The following is a 19,706-nucleotide window of genomic DNA, read 5'->3' on the forward strand; positions in this document are numbered from 1 at the left end:
AAGTTGTATGCATTTCATACATAACTCTGTATGCATATTAAAAAACAGATCAAAAAAATTGGGTGCCCGCAGGCACTATGTTGGGTATCCCTTTACAGGTGCCATTGGAGGTGCCCATAGGCACTGCGTTGGGGACCCCGTTTGAAAAAGTATGTTATAACAGAAATTATTCTGTTTGTTTGTCTTTCTAAAAGATCTTAATGATCTGCAATTAAGGGATAGGCAAATGTCGGTTTTCTTATTCATGGGTTATATAAATTGCTTCAGTAATCCGCCAGTATGAAATTTAAGAAAGGCCCTGCTGGATCAAATCAAAGGCCCCATCTAGTCCAGTATCCAGTTTCTAACAGTAGCTAACCACATGCCTCTGGAAATCCTACAAGTAGGGTAACCCTTTCACAGCAACTAATATTCAGTGAAAATACTGCCTCTGAACATGGAAGTTCCATTTAGCCATCATGACTAGTAGTCATACAGCCATAGTAGCCATTTAGCCATCATGACTACTAGCCTGTCCTGTGTGGATTTGTCTAATCCCCCTTTAAAGCCATCGAAGCTAGGGGATAAAGTGTTGGATTTTGACTGAGCGTGTTTGGTTTCAAATCCCCTCTTAGCCACAAAGCTCACTGAGGGTCCCTCAATCTTTTGGCCTAATCTACTTCACATAAATAATCTGAGGATAAATTGAGGTAATGAGAGTGTGGATACTATGGAGTTAATTTAATTGGTTTGGGGGGTGGGACAGGACCTGATTTTGCCACCACTTTTGCTTCCATGGGAAGGGGGAGGGGAAGAATGCCTCCTGATCAAAATAAAAGATTGTTGACTAAAAATGCCACCCAGCGAAGAATGTCATTTTGAGTGGAAATGTTTTGAGGATTTTTGAAGTCATGCACACTCAGGTTGCTTTAACAATTTGACTTTCTGGTCAGAACTGACCAACTTTTTAGCTTCCTATGAACAATGGCATGATGATAGTAGTGCAGCTTTAAGATGGGAGACAGGTTTACCTGAGAAATGTTGACTGGCTTGTTTGGCCAGAGGATTCGTAGCATACCTTTTGGCTTGTGTTTCTTCACCCGCCTGGAGCATGTTTTTTTAAAGCTATAGAGCTTCTATTTCTCACCCTCTCCTGTTAATGGTTAACATCATCCCAGGCGAACAACTGTCATAGTTGCAAGTTGCCGCCACTGTTATCATGTTCCTGCAGGGCCGGCTGTAGACATTTAGCCAACCTGAGCAGCTGCACCGTTGCAATCAGGGCAGTTCACGTCTTTGATCGCTTGCAACACTGATGAGAGTGCCGGGGGCACAACGCTGACTACGTACACTGCGTGTGATCCAGGTTTTGCGCCACAGTGTCCTCTGTGATATGGGTGGGATTCTGAGGGTATATACGTTTGGTATATGCCAGCAGCTGGAATGGAGCGAGGAAATAGGTGTTGGACCCACCGAAAGGGGTGCAGGTAGAGTGTAGACCGCAGCCTATGAAGAGGGTGGCTGTGATGAATGGCATGGGAGGCCAACCACAAGAGGCTGCCATTTGTAGACCTTGAACTGACGTAGTGTGGACTTCTTGGGGCATAAATGCTCTTCTCAATAATTTCTGACTGGGACTTGCAAATGTTAAACATGAGCTACAACTCTGGAAGTGGTTTGGCTCTATTCCTATGAATGTTGGCCTTGACTGGGCATGTTAACCAACTCCCATCCTCGGTTCTTTGGCATTTTAATTGACCGAACAATGGGATTTTCATCAGGGTCAGGATTTTAGGAGTATCTATTTCTAGAAACCTTCCCCAACATGGTGCCCTCTGGAAGTTTTGAACTCCCATCAGCCTCAGCCATCCTGGCCAATGGTCAGGGATGGTGGGAGTTGTAGTCCAAAACATCTGGAGGGTGCTATGTTGGGGAAAGCCGCTCTATACGCAGTGAAATATATATTGCTCCAACACCTTCACTCTTTTGTCAGCCTTGCATATATATATGGAATGGAATGCGTACAATTCTTTCGCACTAGATTGTTGAGCATAGAATTATTGGTAACCTGTGTCACGTGATCTAATTTTGTATATAGCATGGGTTTTGTATGATTGCAGTTACTGGTCTTTTGAATTTAATACAGTCATGTTTATGATGTGCTGCAGTCACAGGTCTGTATAATATTTCTTTGAAGTGCCTGTTTGTGCATTTACATTTGCATTTTTAAAAATATCCTACCTTTTCTGCAAGGAGCTCAAGGCAGCAAACATAATTCTCGCCCCTGCCCAAACTCATAACAACCCTTTGAGGTAGGTTAGACTGAGAGTGGCTGACAGAGAGCTGCCTGCTGAACTTCATGGCTGAGCAGGGATTTGAACCTGGGTCTCCCCAGCCCTAGTCTGACATTTTAACAACTACATCACACTGGCATCAGCACATTCACACTGTGCGGCAATATATTCATATAGGCAGCTATTTCTAGGGAGCTGTGTTGTGTTTTGTGTACCTTGCTTGCTTTATACTTTCTCCCTAGAGATGTGAAGGCTTGGGGAAAAACATGTATTTGTGGTGGGGGGATGGGAAAGAGGGGGGAAACCTTTTTTCTGAAATTTTCCAAAAATCCCTGGGAATCAACATTTCTTTAAAAACATCTCCAATTTTACTCCCATTTTTTTCTGGGATTTCCCCCCCAGACCTTCACGTTCCTACTTCTCCATTCCTCTGCTTGTTTTTTTTCCAAATGAAAACAAGCATGCTAGGAGGGTTCTTTGATGTTTGCCAGGGAGTCTAGAGAAGTCACAGAGCCACAGTTCTGCCAGTGACTCGTGATCGGTCTTGATTTCCCCAGGAGGCGTGATCCCAGAAGAACATGAAATTGGCCAGCGAGAAACTCAGGAAGGAGCTGGAGGAGGAGCTGAAACTTGGCACGGAGCAGTTGCGCAGCCACGCCTGGTACCATGGCTGTCTGCCACGGCAGGTAAGAGCCCACAGAGGGTGTGGGAAGGGGAACATAAATGTTATTTATGTTTTCCAAGGCTTGTTTATTCTCCAAGTCAGACTTCCCCAACCTGGTATGCTCTCCAGATGTTTGGTCTACCACTCCCAGCATTCCTGATCATCACCATGCAATTTGAGGCTGATGGGAACTGAAGTCCAAAACATCTGGAGAGCACCAGGTTAGGGAAGGCTACTCTGAGTTGTAGAAAACTGCTAGAATCACTCTGACTTGCTCCAAGTGGGTGGGAGCCTCATCAGCGGTGACATTTGTAGTGCCTTCCCTACCCAACATGAATCTGTCCTCTGTAGGGCTGTCTTAATGCTTTCCGCCACTTTCAGAAGCCCTGGCAAGAGGAACTGTTTAGTCACACTGGCTAGTGGGATATGGGGAGGGGGGAAGAACTATAGAGGGAGCGGGCTGCACTTTCAAATGTACGGAGTTTTGATGGGTGCAGCTTGTTCCTATCATATTGGCAGGAGAAATTGTTGCAGTTGGCACAGATGGGAGGATGTTGTCGCTGTGAAAGGTACAAAAGTTCTGTGCTGTGTCTGGGGAAGTGGTGATGCAAAGTGACTCCCAGTATCCTTCCACTGACTCCTTAGATCAGCCTTCCCGAACCTGGTGCCATCCAGATGTGTTGGATGCTGGCTGGTGGATGCTGTGTGAGTTGTAGTCCAACATATCTGGAGTGCTCCAGGTTGGGGATTGCTGTTCATTAACCTGCTAGAGCCTTTCCATCTTGCTCCTACACCTACGCAAATAAAGTCCTTCCCTCTTCCTTCCCCCGCCTGGCCTTAGGAGGCAGAGTCCCTGCTGCGGGATGATGGAGACTTTCTGATCCGTGACTCGCGGTCCAGCCCTGGGGACTACGTCCTGACATGCTGTTGGGCGGGCCAGGCCCTGCACTTCAAGATCATCCGAGTGGTACTCCGCCCCCGAATGGGCTATTCCCGCACCCTGTTCCAATTTGAGCAGGAGCGATTTGACAATGTGCCCGCCCTGGTGCGCTTCTATGTGGGCAACCGGAAAGCCATCTCGGACGACTCGGGAGCTGTGGTGTCCCAGCCAGTCAACAGAAGTGTGCCACTCCGCTGGCTGAAGGAACACTATGGTGACACTGGCCAACCCCCTGGAGCATCCAAGGAGGATGCGGTGCTCCTTCGACGGTTCAGCTTCCGTGCAGCCACAGCTGGAGAGGAAATGGGAGACGGGAACTTGCTCCGGTGAGAGAACAATCTTGGTGTAGCCACAGGAGGGCTAGCAGCTAGGGTGGAGGCCCCCAAACTTTTTGGGTCGGTGGTCACATCTGACATTTTGAGAATGTAATGGATGCTCTCACAAAATGGCTGCCATGGAGGGCCTTGCTCATTCATAAAGTGGCTGCCATGGAGGGCCTTGCCCGTTTGTAAAATGGCTGGCATGAGGGGCATGGCTGGTCACTGAACTTTTGTTTCACAGAAGGCAACTAAAGAAAAGTAACTTGTCCAAGAAACTAAGTACAAGGCTGAAGTGGGGGATGAGCTCCAAAACACAAAAGTTGTCTTTTGAACTCAAATAAGGATGGTGCTGAAAGGCAGCAAGCCCCATTTAAATTAAAAAAAATAATCTTAAGAAATAAAATAAAAGGAAGGGCAGGGAGCCTGGTGGGTGCGAAGAGAGGTGTTGGCACCACATTGGAAACTGGAAGCAGGGCTTGTGGCTGGGGCAAAGTCATGGTGGTGGATATGACATGTCTTTCCTAAGCTGTGGATTTAAAGCAAACCACCTTGGAAGCAAGTACCACTGAGGTCGTTCAGACCCGTGTGTAAGTGGGCCATTCGCTAGCCTCATTCAGATGTGCCAAAGCCTGGCTGGGTGTTACAGCATGAATGAGCCTTCAAGGAGACCTGGGCGCGTGTGCGCCCTCCTCCCCCACCCTTCTGCCCCACTTTGGGAGAAACGTGAACAGTCCTTCCTGGTGCTGTGGCTCTTGAACCCTCATTAGCAAGAGGTTTGCATGTGAGTTTAGGGGTGATCTAGCTGCTGTGGGGGTCCCCAACTTCAACTAGCTTTTCTAAAACAAGAGAGTTTGTGGGCTGGAATGGGTCAGTCAGTTCTTTGTCTCTCTGTTCCCCCCGTCTCAGAACAAAAGATCGAAGTGGAAGTGACCCCAGTAGCCTAGACCAGGTGGGCCAGAGACCTTCCTTGCACGGAGCCCAATCCGACAGCAGTTTACTGACAGGTAAGAGTGGCGGGGAGAGTAGATTCAGAATGGGCAGGTTGGCACAAGGTGGTTTTCGTCTGTAATGGTGGGAGGGAACTGGTAGGAGTTGAGCTTCTCTTCTATCTGTAATGCAGTTGTTGTTGCTAGACTTAAAAGATCCGAGCTGTTGTGTTTTCCTAAAAGCGTCTAAGCAGAAGAGGTTGTCAGCTTTCTAAGGCAACTATTCCCATTGTTCCTGTAATTCTTTCATCCAGTTGCTCCTGATATGTACCCAAAATCAAGCAGGGAGACAATGGACTGTGAGCAAAAGAATGGTCTGTGAGTTACAGCAAGAGGTGCAGAAGTTGGCATGACCAGAATTGCTCAATGGGCTGGGGAAGGCAAAACTATTTGGTCCCTGTCACATTCTTGAAAATATTTTCCCCATTCTAAAAGGTTGAAATGCCTCTCCTAAGATTTGATTGCTGGCAGAAAGAGCTTTGAGCTAAAATATGCTGGTATTTTTTATATTTTGGCCCTGCCTCTTTTGCTTTTGGCCTTGCCCACCGCTGGAATGCAGCACCTGAGAGCTTCTCTGAAATGGAATTTGGTTTTTTGGCTGAAGGAGGTTCAACGCCCCCGACCTAGAACTTTGCGTATTTTGCAAGAGATCTTTCAAGTGACTCAGGATGTTCACATGTGGTGGCTGCATTTAAATATGATGCCAAGGCATGATATGTTTTTCATTTTGAACCTATGTCAGCCTGCAAACCTTGTTAGAATGTCAAACCAAACCACAGTTTGCAGCTTGGTTTGCAAATCACAGTTGATGCTAAGAGTGGTTTGCGGTTACATCTGAGTTCACAAATGGTTGACAAAACACAGTTATGGCTGATGCTTCATGGAGACAGGAGTGAACTTGTGAAGTTATGCGCTAAGGAGTCAGACAACAAAAACAGTTGGCGCTAAACCATGGTTTATTTGGTTCTATGTTTCAAAGTTCAAACCATACAGTGGGTTCATAACTGTGGTTTGGTGTAATGTCTGAATTGCCGTTGACAGGGTTCATGTTGAAGCATGGGTTGCTGTTGAAACATAGATTGACTGAACCCAGCCACACTGACAAACCATGGTTTGTTAACCATGAACAACCCATGAGGAGAACCCATGGTTTGTGAGTTGTTTGTGGTTAACCTACAGTTTAACAACCTATGGTTTGACACCAATCCACGGTTCAAGTGACAACCCACATTCAACCTATACTCAACCATGAGTGTTATAGTGTTGTGTGAACCCAGTCTTTGGGTCAGATTGCACATCATGGCAAACCACCATGGGTTAATTAACCCCCGGGGTGCAGCAGTGTGTGCTGGTTGCCATTTTGAACATACAAGCCCTGGCCAGCCGTTGCTGTGACTTGTGTTGTGTGAACCCAGACAGGGTAATTTGAGAGTTAACTAAATCTTAAACAATGTCTGCTGCCTGGTTCGCATGATATGACAAGCCACGGTAAGCTGGGCACCCACCAGCACCCAGCATGATGCAACAGCCCCCGCGGATAACTTAAATCATGGTGGGCTGTCGTGTTGTGTGAACCAGGTCCTTGTGTGTTGCCCAAGCCTGGTGCCAGCATGTGGGATACTTGGGCAAATGTTGGGTTTTGAGGGTCCAGCAGGACCATTGGCTCAGTTTGCATGTCACGGCTTGTTGTTGTTCAGTCGTTAAGTCATGTCCAACTCTTCGTGACCTCATGGACCATAGCACGCCAGGCCTTCCTGTCCTGCGCTCTCTCCCGGAGCGTGCTCAAGTTCATATCCATTGCATTGGTGATACTATATAGCCATCACATCCTCTGCCGCCCCCTTCTCCTTTTGCCTTCAATCTTTCCCAGCATCAGGGTTTTTCCAGGGAGTTTTCTCTTCGCATTAGGTGGCCAAAATATTTGAGCTTCAGCTTCAGTATCTGTCCTTCCAATGAGCAGTCAGGGTTGATTTCCTTTAGGACTGACTGAGTTGACCTCCTTGCAGTCCAGGGGACTCGTAAGAGTCTTCTCCAGCACCACAATTCGAATGCATCAGTTCATCGGCGCTCGGCCTTCCTTATAGTCCAGCTCTCACAGCCATACGTTACTACTGGGAAAACCATAGCTTTGATTATGCGGACCTTTGTCGGCAAGGTGATGTCTCTGCTTCTTACTGTGCTGTCTAGGTTTGCCATAGCTTTCCTCCCAAGGAGCAAGCGTCTTTTAATTTCATGGCTACAGTCACCGTCTGCGGTGATCTTGGAGCCCAAGAAAGTAAAATCTGTCACTGCTTCCATTTCTTCCCCTTCCATATGCCAGGAAAGTGATGGGGCCAGATGCCATGATCTTCGTTTGTTTAATGTTGAGTTTCAAACCAGCTTTTGCACTCTCCACTTTCACCCTCAACAAGAGGCTATTTAGATCCTCTTCGCTTTCTGCCATTAGGGTGGTATCATCTGCGTATCTGAGGTTGTTGATAATTCTCCCGGCAATCTTAATTCTGACCTGTGAGTCATCCAACCCGGCGTTTCTCATGATGTACTCTGCATATAAGTTAAATAAGCAGGGCGACAATATGCAGCCTTGTCATACTCCTTTCCCAATTTTGAACCAATCGGTTGTTCCATGTCTGGTTCGTACTGTTGCTTCTTGAGCCTCGTACAGGTTTCTCAGGAGACAGGTAAGGTGGTCTGGTACTCCCATCTCTTTAAGAATTTGCCAGAGTTTGTTGTGATCCACACAATCAAAGGCTTTAGCGTAGTCAATGAAGCAGAAATAGATGGTTTTCTGGAATTCTCTTGCTTCCTCCATGATCCAGCGAATGTTGGCGATTTGATCTCTAGTTCCACTGCCTCTTCGAAACCCCGCCTGTACTTCCGGTAGTTCTCGGCTCACATGCTGCTGAAGCCTAGCTTGTGATTTTGAGCATAACCTTGCTGGCATGTGAAATGAGCGCAATTGTACAGTAGTTCGAACACTCTTTGGCATTGCCCTTCTTTGGAATTGGAATGTAAACTGACCTTTTCCAGTCTTGTGGCCACGGCTGAGTGTTCCAAATTTGTTGGCATATTGAGTGCAGCACTTTAACAGCATCATCTTTTAGGATTTTAAATAGCTCAGCTGGAATACTGTCATCTCCGCTAGCTTTGTTGTTAGTAATGCTTCCTAAGGCCCACTTGACTTCACTCTCTAGATGTCCGGCTCAAGTTCAGTGAGCGCACTCTCATGGCTATCAGGGACATTCAGATCTTTCCTGTATAGTTCTTCTGTGTATTCTTTCCACCCCTTCTTAATCTCATCTGCTTCTGTTAGGTCCCTGCCTTCTTTGTCCTTTATCATGCCCGTCTTTGCACAAAATGTTCCCTTGAGATCTCCGATTTTCTTGAAAAGTTCTCTAGTCTTTCCCATTCTGTTGTTTTCCTCGATTTCTTTGCATTGTTCATTTAAGAAGGCCTTCTTGTCTCTCCTTGCTATTCTCTGGAACTCTGCATTCAGTTGGATATATCTTCCCCTTTCTCCCTTGCTTTTCGCTTCCCTTCTTTCCTCAGCTACTTGTAAAGCCTCATCAGACAGCCACTTTCTTGCATTTCTTTTTCTTTGGGATGGATTGAGTTGCTGCCTCCTGAACAATGTTACGGACCTCCGTCCATAGTTCCTCAGGCACTCTGTCTATCAGGTCTAATCCCTTAAATCTATTCCTCACCTCCACTGTATATTCATAAGGGATATGATTTAGGTCATACCTGAATGGTTTAGTGGTTTTCCCTACGTTCTTCAATTTAAGCCGAAATTTTGTAACAAGAAGCTCATGATCTGAGCCACAGTCAGCTTCAGGTCTTGTTTTTACTGACTATATAGAGCTTCTCCATCTTTGGCTGCAAAGGACATAATCAGTCTGATTTTGATATTGACCATCTGGTGATGTCCATGTGTAGAGTCGCCTCTTGTGCTGTTGGAAAAGAGTGTTTGCTATGATCAGCGCGACAGAACTCTGTTAGCCTTTGTCCTGCTTCATTTTGAACACCAAGGCCATGCTTGCCTGTTATCCTGGTGATTTCTTGACTTCCTACTTTAGCATTCCAATCCCCTATGATGAAGAGGACACCTTTTTTTGGTGTTAGTTCTAGAAGATGTTGTAGGTCTTCATAGAACCGATCAACCTCAGCTTCTTTGGCCTCAGTGGTTGGGGCATAGACTTGAATTACTGTGATGTTGAATGGTTTGCCTTGGATTCGTACTGAGATCATTCTATCGTTTTTGAGATTGTACCCCAGTACTGCTTTTCCCACCCTTTTGTTGACTATGAGTGCTACTCCATTCCTTCTAAGGGATTCTTGCCCACAGTAGTAGATATAATGGTCACCTGAATTAAATTTGCCCATGCCTGTCCATTTTAGTTCGCTGATTCCCAAGATGTCGATGTTCAATCTTGCCATGGTCAAGTCTCATGTTTGACCACCTCCAGCTTATCTTGATTCATTGATCTTACATTCCAGGTTCCTAAACAATATTGTTCTTTACAGCATCGGACTTTCTTTTCACCACCAGACACATCCACAGCTGAGTGTCCTTTCGGCTTTGTCCCAGCCGCTTCACTCTTTCTGGCACTACTTGGAAATTCCCTCTGCTCTTCCCCAGTAGTATATTGGACACCTTCCGACCTGAGGGGCTCATCTTCTGGCGTCATATCTTTTAGCCTTGTGATACGTTCCATGGGGTTTTCTTGGCAAGAATACTGGAGTGGGTTGCCATTTCCTTCTCCAGTGGACCACATTTTGACAGAACTCTCTGCCATGACCTGTCCGTCTTGGGTGGCCCTGCACGGCATAGCTCATGGCTTCACTGAGTTACGCAAGCCCCTTCGGCACAACAAGGCAGTGATCCATGGTTTAAACAAGCCCGGGGTAGCCGTGAATGAGTGGGGGCCAGTGAACACCCTGGCTTCCAGCTGCCTGCCCAATCCCACTGAGCTGAACAGTTTGTTCTTGGGTTACAAGTCTGCATTGTTCCTCCTCCAACAACCGACAATTTCAGAATCGGACAACAACCCCCAAGGGTGGAGCATCCCTGGGTTGTTTAGCTTAAAGGGAGGGGGTGGGCAGCCGGGAGCCTTCACACTCGCTTCCGCTTGGTCACAGCCACCTAGTGTTTCTTTTAACCCTGTGTGGCCATGACGTTAATACTGAGTCACTGCCTCTACCACCAGATTGCTGCTGCTGCTTGTGTTGTTGGGTGGCAGTGGCTGCTACCGCCACTCTTCCTGCTGTAGGCTGGCCACCTGTCTGTCCATGGCTGGGCCTGGCAGGGTGGCCTGGCAATGGTACTGAGCAGAGCTCCAGGGCTGCATGACTGAATTTGCTGGCGCCACCGTCTTAGTTTGACTAGGTTTACAGTAGTTTGAAAACAACCACAGCCACACTGCAGAGCCCCAGAAATTGCATGCATTTTACAAATAATACAAATACACATACAAATAATATTATGTATGTAATATTAGCAATTTTTGTTGCAAAATTATCTGTTTTGGTTTTAATATTTGGGATTTGCTAGGACTAATAAGTTTGTTTTGATTACCTGCCTGGGCGGGACTTAATAGGGGTTGGGGTTGGAGAATCCCTGCCGCTGCCCAAACTAGCTCCCATTCTTTCTTTTGGCCACAGGTAGCCCAGAAACCTCCCCTGGAACCCAAGACCGGAGTCACCTCCCTCCCTTGTCTCCTGCCTTCCGCACAGGCAGTGACCCTGTCCTACGGCAGAATGCCCCACTGCCTCACCCTCTGGGAAGTCTGGCATTGAGTGGCTCTGAGGGCCGGCTCCATTCCAAAGCTCCACCCAAGCCTCTGAGGGCCCCATCCATGCTGGTGAGCGACTACTGCGAACTGGTTCCCAAGGCCCCTGAAGGCCCACGAAGCCATGTGGAGCGTCTGCGGACGGAGGAGAGGTGGCGTGGTCGGGCCCACATCACAGAGACTGCCTTTGGGTTCCTGGACTGTGAGGTGGCACCTTCTTCCCTGCCCCACTTGGGGGGTGCCGAGGAGAATCCAGGCTTTGAGCAGCCTCGGCTGGAGACGGCCTCCTCCTTCCAGCCTTGCCACTTCCACTCGCTGCTCTTGGCCCCAGGCAACAAGCCCCTGGAGCCCAGCACCCTCAAGCGCCTCAAGGACATCTTTGCACAGCACGACTGCCAGACAACAGCCCTCCACATTCTGCAGATGGACTGCCAGGTGAGGGCAGTTGGGGGCTGGCGGGAAGCGGCTTTTCATAATGACATTCGTCCTTGTGACATCCACCTGCCCCCAGTGAGGCAGCTTGCTTTTGCCCCCATTTTACAGGTGATTGATATTGTCCAAATCTGTCCTGAGAGCTCTCAGCTGAGATGGGACCTGAACTCTGATTTCTGATGCCTTCTGCACCATCGCACAGGCTAATGGGATGGGAGGTGGGAAAAATTCCCTTCTCGCGTTGGGGGCTCAGTCTAGGAGACTCTGGGAGACTAGCCCAATAGTTTGCTTACGCACAAATGGTAATGCGGAGTAATGGAATTCCTCTTCCACCCATAAGCATACAATGGACAGTGTTCATTCTTTTAATGTGCCACGCAAATCTCTGTATAAAGACACAGATCAACTGTGGCAAGTGCTTTTGTGGATGAGCTAGATCATCATACATCAGACAAAGTTATTCTGCTATCCACAAAAGTCCCTTTGTTAGTCCTTAACGTGCCTCACGTTTCTCTTTTTGCTACAATGGATTGACACCAAATACCCCTCTGGAACACACTTATTATCCAACCTGATTGTATGCGTGGGCTGCTTAAGGCAGAGAAAGCTCAAGGCATTTTGGTGCTCCTCCTCCCCACTGGGAGTAAAAAGACAACAAACAGAATAATGGACAATTTGCTGGCGTCTAATGATACCAAAACTCCACTACCTGAAGTGGTCTGCTTCCCCTACTTAATGAAAGGTGAGATTTGCCCTGGTTACAGATAGCTAACCTATGTTTAAGTGATGCACATTTTGGATATACAGAGGAATAGGATATAAGCCCCCTGAGAGTTAAGCTGATAGTGTGGGGTATACATTTTCTTTTAAAATAAATAAATCTTGAAGCAGGAAATTTTGGCGCTGATACTCTTCTCCCTTCAGGTCTCTTGCTTATTCTTGCCCATGCAGTTTGATTTGAAGCAGGGCACCTGTTATGAGGGGTTTTAAAAGCCGCATGAAGGCATCAGAGAGCATGATGTTAGAATTGTGTGGGTGGGTGTGTGGGAGGTCCCAGGGAAAAAGGGCATTGCAGACCACGTGGTCAGCTAGTTCTGTTCAAATGGGAGAAAATGCATTTAATATCTTGCAATATCCAAATAAATCGTGCTTATTTAGTTTAATTCTTCCTTGTTCTAATAGTGCAAGGCAAGTTCTGACATGTTAGAATCAGAATATGGTGGTGATTCCTACAGCATTATTTATGTTTGGTTTTTGGGTGACCACTTGAACAAGTTTGCTCTGTAGCAAGCCTGACCTCTAGTTCTAGATAGCAGATTTTGTTCTCAAGTGGGGAGGGTGCAGCCCACGAGGGAAACTACCCTGGGGGATGGGATGGGAGGGTAGGGGTCTGCTGTCTCCAACTCCTACAGTTCCTCCCAATGTCCATCTCTATTCCTCAGGCTGCCAGGATCACTGGGGTATCCAAGGAGCAGCAGCAGGCAATGGGCGTGAACTCAGGCCTGGAACTTATAACTCTACCTCAGGGGCACCAGTTGCGGAAAGACTTGCTGGAAAGGTACTGACTTCTCTGGGTGTGGTAAATGGGGAGGGGGTTGATGGGCAGCAGGCAGTGGAGCGGATCCTGCAGAAGGGGAGGGCAACAGTTCCAGCATGGTCACATCCCCAGGATTTAGTTGCTGGTGACAGATGAAACTGCCTCTTGGGTGTGTCGACAAGGAAACTGTGAATTTTGCTAAAGGATTTGTGGGGAGGCAAAGCAGAATTTCTTCAGGACATGTGTTTTCAAGGCCCTTAAAAAAGACACTTGTGTTGGCTGCAGGTTTTGTAGGCTTTGAGATGAATGCAAACGGTGGTTTACCAAATGGTAACTTACCTGCAGCAAGTGTGCTCCTTTGCCCCAACGAGTGGCCGCCACATGTCACTATGGTAGATGAACACTTAGTAACTGCTTGTCTTAATCATCTTGGCAGCAGCATACTCCTCTACACATCATGTCAGATTTCATGTTAGCGCTGGACACTAAACTGAAAATCTGCACATTCCCGGAGACTAAAATCTGTTCATTCAGAATGCAAAAGACTTGGGAGTTGCAGTTTTTGTGGTGGAAAACTCTAGGCATGGTGTTTAAATTAGAGCTTTTGTCATAGAGGTTTCAGCGCTTGCCACCCCAAAATTACTGCTGTGCTTTTGAGTTTGTTTACTTTATGCCAGACCTTTTTGATCTAGTGTAGGGCAGCTGCTAAGAAACCAAGGAATTGGGATCTCTCCAATTCACACATCTCACCATTTCCATCAGTTCACTGGGTGAAGCCACTCTGTCTCCCACACATCTACAATGTTGGGATACTGCTATTTGCCTACCTTGCAGGGTTGTTTTAACATAGTATAGTGTAAGTGTGAAGCACTTTGAACACTCAAAGATGGTATAAGTTTCAAAGTGTTGTATTACTGGCATGTAATAGGAACTTTATGGCCAAATTTTAGAATATAATTGCCTGAATTTATGGGAATAAATTTTCCTTGAGAAGGTAATGTCTTGAAATTTACACTTTTTCTTATTCTTCCTGCATAGGATGTGGAAATCAGCAAAACTCAAGCTCCTTGGGGTTCTCTGAGTTCCACCTCGAAGCTTGGGCTGACTTTTGCCTGTCAAAAAAGAAAAGCTTTTTCTTTTTTTTGGTGTGAAAATTGTGAAGTACTTGGGTGTGCATTCAAAAGTATGCAATCTTCTCCCATTGATTAAAGTGTGTGTTTGCACTTTGTAAGAAGCACAATTTTTTTGCGCATATTTTTCTAACATATGCATTTTTTTAATGCATTCCCGCCCCCCAGCACTGCAAGCCCAGGAATGTATTGCGTTTGCATTCAGGAGGTGCAAACGGGGTAAATCCATGGTCATAAATGAACTGAAACATATTTCTCATGCATCCCTACTAGTGCAGTAGTATAATAGTATCACCTCCATTCTCTGTGGCACAGCGCCCTCTTGTGGTGGTGATGGGGGAAGGGGATGGGCAAAAAGCTTTCAGTGGGGTTAGACGAGATCCCATGCTGACTTGACGTGCAAGAGTTTGCATGGGCCGCCTCCAAAAGGCTTTCTTGCTGGTGTTGTGAGTGGTGTGGTTGTCATCTGTCTTTGCTTCTGGGCGAGAACCTTGCCTGGTCACCCTGGTAGAAGTTCCGCAAGAATGTGTTTATCTCAAGACTAGCAGCAGCAGCTGCCTCAGTCGGCTCAAGTTTATTCTGTTTTCTTTGTCACCCCTTAGGCACCACCTCATAGCTCTGGGCATTGCAGTGGACATCCTGGGCTGTACAGGGGCAGTAGCTGAGCGGGCAGCCACCCTGCACAAGATCATCCAGCTGGCTGTGGAACTGTGGAGGTCAGTGGGAGACCTCTTTGCCTTCTCTGCTGTGATGAAAGCCCTGCAGCTGCCACAGGTGAGGGATGGCTGTGGGAGGAAGGAAGAGTGCATTGCTGTGGAGTGAACCACACGGCACCTGCTGGTGTTCTGACCGCAGGATGTGTGCAGAAGAATATGAAAAGTCATGGATGTAATGCAACTGCTTGCCCAAAAGGAATTATTTAATGGAGGAGGGTGGTGCATCTACAAAGCTAGCCCTGTTCACACATTTCTGTGTTGCGGGGCCTTGACTTTCTGTTAGATGGGTGGAATGGATTTCAGTTGTAGTCATTTCTGCCTGATTCCACTTTCATCCGAAAAATAAGTATCAAGTTTCTAGACTTCATTGTGGAGTAGAGATGTGGTGTATTGTGAATTCCTGCTGCAGAATCCCTATTAATTGCAGTGGGGTCATGTGGAATTTCTTTGCAAGCCTTGTTGATGCTAAGAGGCGTGCCTATGCACATTGTTCCAGAGTGCTCAGGGCATTGCACATGGTGTTTTCTACAGGCTTTCAAGCCCCCAAAGACCTGTCCATGGTCTCAGGTTCCCCACCCCTGATTTTAAAGATTTGTATTCCACCTTTCCCCAAGTATCTTACCAGACCATCCACTCAGTTCTTTCTGTGATAGAGTGCATGCTGGTCAGCAGGCTAGCAAGTCTATTCATGCCTCTCCCTCCTTGCTCCCTCCCTCCCTCTACAGATCACACGATTGGAGCAAACATGGAGGCATCTGCGCCACAGCCACACACACAGCGCCATCACATTTGAGAAGGAGCTCAAGCCTCTCCTGGGGCACCTGAACCGGGCTGCAGGTGAGATCTGGGTCTGCCTTGCACTTTGACTCCAGCAGGAGAAGGCAGGACTGAGGACCTCTTAAGCAGAACATGGCATCTGCAGGGTGACGTTGCTTCCATGAGACTAGCTAGTTCCCTTTTCATGTGCTTCAAGCTAACCGGGTAAAGTCAACTTCAGAACATAAGAGAAGTTAGGCAAAAAAGTTTCTGACACCACTCGGGACTGAGTGAAAGCAATTCATTCAGAATTGTTGCCTCGGGGGCATTCATTACCACCAATGGGCACGCCGGTTCGAGATGAGCCTCCTGCTCCCATCTCAGTGACACCATGGGATCGACAGATGGGAGTATGGACTTCAACAGCACAGCCGTCCATACCGACCCTGCCACTTCTGTCGTCTCCTATTCAGATGGTGTTGGCACCTCAGACGGAACCCCCTTTAACAACTACATCAGAGGGTGAGATTAGGGACCGTTCCCCATTTCAGCCCCCTCTGGGTCTGCCTCAGCCGAGGCATGAACTATATGAACCAGGATGGGATAGGCATCCACATTTGCCTGAATCTGTATATTCCATGGCATCTTACCATGGGTCTTTTGAATTGAGTAGATGAGATAGTCGGTACCGAGATCACTCCGACTATCTCATCTACTCAATACTGGTGGGAACCAACGAATCCATTTCCCCCTCAGAGGATTTGGGTCAATTTGCCGACCAGGTTCTTAGAATGGCGCAAGCCCTGGGACTTGAAACGCAGCAAGCGGCACCTTTAGTCCAAGATTGCTTGGGTCAGGACTGTGTTTAACATTTTTCCTCCCTTCCCACTAATGACTTGGGTCTTGGCAAAAATTGCAAAGGACAGTACAGCTTGCATCCTGATAGCCCTGTGGTGGCCACGTCAGCCTTGGTTTGCTCCTCTGATGCAGATAGCCCAAGGTTGATACTGGTGGCTACCATTGGCTCTGTCTCTCCTCACCAGGGAGTGCAGCTGCATTCGACACCCAGATCTGTCCACTCTTTGCATGACAGCTTGGAGAATTGGGTGATTGACAATCCTGTGATTCCCCATGGGGTGCAGAGGATACTTGACTCTGCGCGTAAACCATCTACGTAACGTTCGTATTCAAAGAAATTGGCTACTTTTGTGGCATTTGCTTGACAGCAGTCCTTCCATCCCAGACAGTGTTCCATCACATCCTGCATTTCTTTGTTTCACTTTTTGAGAAAGGACTCAAACTTTGCTCTGTTAGGGTTTACTTATCAGCTGTTTCAGCATTTCACCCTGCAGTTGAGGGTTTTTCAGTTTTTTCGCATCTGATTGCAAAAAAGTTCTTGAAGAGGATTAGAAATTTAGCGCCTCCACTACACTCTATGGTACTGAGCTGGAATCTATCGGTCGTGCTAAAAGCACTTTCTACGAAACCATTTGAGCCCCTCGCTACTGTGGACTTGCGCTTACTTTCCTGGAAGGTGGTGTTTCTGGTGGCCGTAACATCTGCACGTCGTGCTAGTGAGCTCTGTGCGCTCGAGGTTGACCAGCCATATCTTCAGTCTCATCAATATAAGGTGGTACTTCGACCTGACCCAGTTTTTCTTCCCAAGGTTGTTTCGGAGTTTCATTTAAATCAGGACGTTGTGTTACTGGCTTTCTTTGCCTGTCTACTCCTTTGGAATCGGCCTTGCATACACTTGATGTGTGTCGTGCTTTGGCCTTTTACAAGGCGAGGACTGAACAATTCCGACTGTCGCCTCATCTTTTTGTGTGTTATAGCAGTAAGTGGAAGGGTCAACCTCTGTCCGCGCAACGCCTTGCTTCCTGGATCGTCCAGACTGTCGAGCTTTTGTATGAGTTGACTGGACTCAAGCTTTCTACCCCGATTAGGGCTCATTCCGCTCATGCTATAGTGATGTCTGTCGCACTCAACAGAGGGGTTTCTGTTCCCGAGCTCTGTTGTGCAGCTACATGGTCGACACTGTCCACCTTTGTCAAGCATTACAGATTGGACATTCAGGCGAGAGCTGACTTTGGTCGTGCCGTCCTTTCATTGATATTGTAGTAGGACACCGACCCACCTCTGTTGTAAGTAATTTTGTTAATCGCCCATATGTCTGATGCACAGAGACCACGAAGAAGAAAGTCAGGTTGCCACCTGTAACTAGTTCTTCAAGTGGTCATCTGTGCATTCACGAAACCTGCCCACTGTCCTCACTTCGGTGTCATATTTGAGTTCAGTGTTGGGTACCAAAGTGTACACTTCTCTTGGTTACGAGGCTGCAATGTCGGTCTCAAGGAACTGAGGGAGGAGGCGGGAACCCACTAGGAATATGCGCACTGGACGGTGGGGGAAGGGTTCCCGCCAGAATTTCCTCAGCTTTAGAAGTTTCCCGAATTGAGGCTCCGCGCAGATGCAGAACCCATATTTGTGAATGCACAGATGACCACTCGTGGCAACCGGTCTTTTCCTATGCTCTCTCTCCTCCCTCCCAAACTGCAGCAAAAAACACAGCTGTGGTTAGAGTGCTTTGTGGTTTGTTCCTTGATTTTAGACCTTGGGGCCTACTAAGGATGTTTTCCCCTCTGCTAGAGACAAATGAACTTGGAAAATCCATCCCAAGTTCGACTTTTTCTCTTTCATGTTGTGACATGGCAATCAGTCTTGGGAATACCTCCGGCACATGTTGAATGCACTGTATTGCTCCATGGATAGCCCTGGAAATATGAGTTGAGGGAGGTGGTAAGCCATGATCTTGGCACGAGTCCTTGGAGTATTTTGAATTGCCTTAAGGTGTCAGCTTGTGGCGCTTTACCATGCCAGTCATGCCAGCTGGCCCCAGGGTGGCCAGGATGGGGCATGTTGGTGGGTAACAGTAGTGGCAGCCCTAGCATTTCTCTGTGACTGTGTTTTGCTTGTCAGTACAGCCCCTCATCTCAAGGTCAGATCATTTTTCTTCCCTCTTGGTCAATGTGAAGGAATTGCCCTGAAAAGTCTGCACCTGGTGGGCAAGGGGGATGCACTGCTGACTCAGATGCTTTCAGTATGCACTGGGAAGACTCGCTGGTACATGCTGCACACCAAATCCAGCAAGTGAGAGTGGGGTACAGGCTGGGGGCCACGACTTGCTGGCTTTTTCTGTAGCTGGGCGACCTCCAAGTGGAGGTCCTTAACAGGCCCTTAGAAAAGCAAAATCTTCATCCTTCCGGAATTCTTGCATTTAAGGCACTGTTGTTTCCCTGCTGTGCACTGAAGCTGATTCTGAGCTTTGACATGAAAGCTGCCCTATGTCAAGTTGGAACATGGGTCCATTAACCCAGGGCTTGGAAACATGGGGCCTGCTGGATGTTTTGGGCCACATGTCCCATCATCTTCAGCCAGCATGGCCAGAGGTGGGCACCCAGTTCCCTGCTCCTAATCAAACCCAATGGTGTTGGCTGTTGGAAGCCTCAAGGTCTTTCCCAGCCCTGCTGCCTGGGATCCTTTTAACTGGAGAGGCCCGGCACAGAGCGTGGGACTTCTGCATTACAGGCCGGTGCTCCACCCGCTGAGCTGTGGGGGACCTCCCTAGAAGGGTTTCATGTCATGTAGTTAATCGCAGGGTGATCTGTGACAGTTGTATTTGTGCCCCACAGGGAATTCACTCCCCTCCCCTAAGGAGGTTGCAGTTCCCCACATCCTGCCTCTCCTCTGCCTCATGGAAGGAGAAGAGCCGTGGGGTGACGACGAGGAGACGTGTGAGGTTCTTCTACGGACGCTGGAAGCGGCTCGCTTCATGGCCACCAATGCTGGTGCCTATCGTGTCAGTGCTGAGGCAAAGCTCCAAGGTAGGACAAGCTCTTGAGTGCGGCTGAGTGCAAAGAAGGCCATCTGCCCCAGTCACTGAGCCTGAGCCACCAGGCTGCTTTTGGAGCAGGGGTGGGCAACTTGTGGCCCTCCAGATGTTATGGCTTACAACTCCCATCATTCCTAGCCAGCATAGCCAATGGTGAGAACTGGTGGGAGTTGTAGCCACAAGTTGCTCACTCCTACTGTAGAGACTCTAAACTGCCCTCTTCATCCCTTTATGTATCTCATTTGGTGTCCCACAGGGTGTCCATCATACA

General features: G+C 47.7%; 1 protein-coding gene across 1 annotated transcript in view; it reads left to right on the forward strand.

Moving 5' to 3' along the window:
- SH2D3A (SH2 domain containing 3A) overlaps positions 1 to 19,706 on the forward strand; it is a 30,936-nt gene that overhangs the window by 7,164 nt on the left and 4,066 nt on the right. The window contains exons 2-9 of the mRNA XM_084835719.1: positions 2,831 to 2,959; positions 3,779 to 4,203; positions 5,104 to 5,201; positions 10,845 to 11,407; positions 12,847 to 12,962; positions 14,674 to 14,845; positions 15,513 to 15,624; positions 19,236 to 19,427. Coding sequence (XP_084691845.1) covers positions 2,852 to 2,959; positions 3,779 to 4,203; positions 5,104 to 5,201; positions 10,845 to 11,407; positions 12,847 to 12,962; positions 14,674 to 14,845; positions 15,513 to 15,624; positions 19,236 to 19,427 — 1,786 coding nt within the window. The 5' untranslated portion in view covers positions 2,831 to 2,851. The remainder of the gene's footprint in view (positions 1 to 2,830; positions 2,960 to 3,778; positions 4,204 to 5,103; positions 5,202 to 10,844; positions 11,408 to 12,846; positions 12,963 to 14,673; positions 14,846 to 15,512; positions 15,625 to 19,235; positions 19,428 to 19,706) is intronic.

The sequence above is a fragment of the Heloderma suspectum genome, chromosome 2 (genome assembly GCF_057233095.1).
Source record: "Heloderma suspectum isolate Gila_16-S chromosome 2, 16-S_ref, whole genome shotgun sequence".
In the NCBI taxonomy this organism is placed as follows: Eukaryota; Metazoa; Chordata; class Lepidosauria; order Squamata; family Helodermatidae; genus Heloderma; species Heloderma suspectum.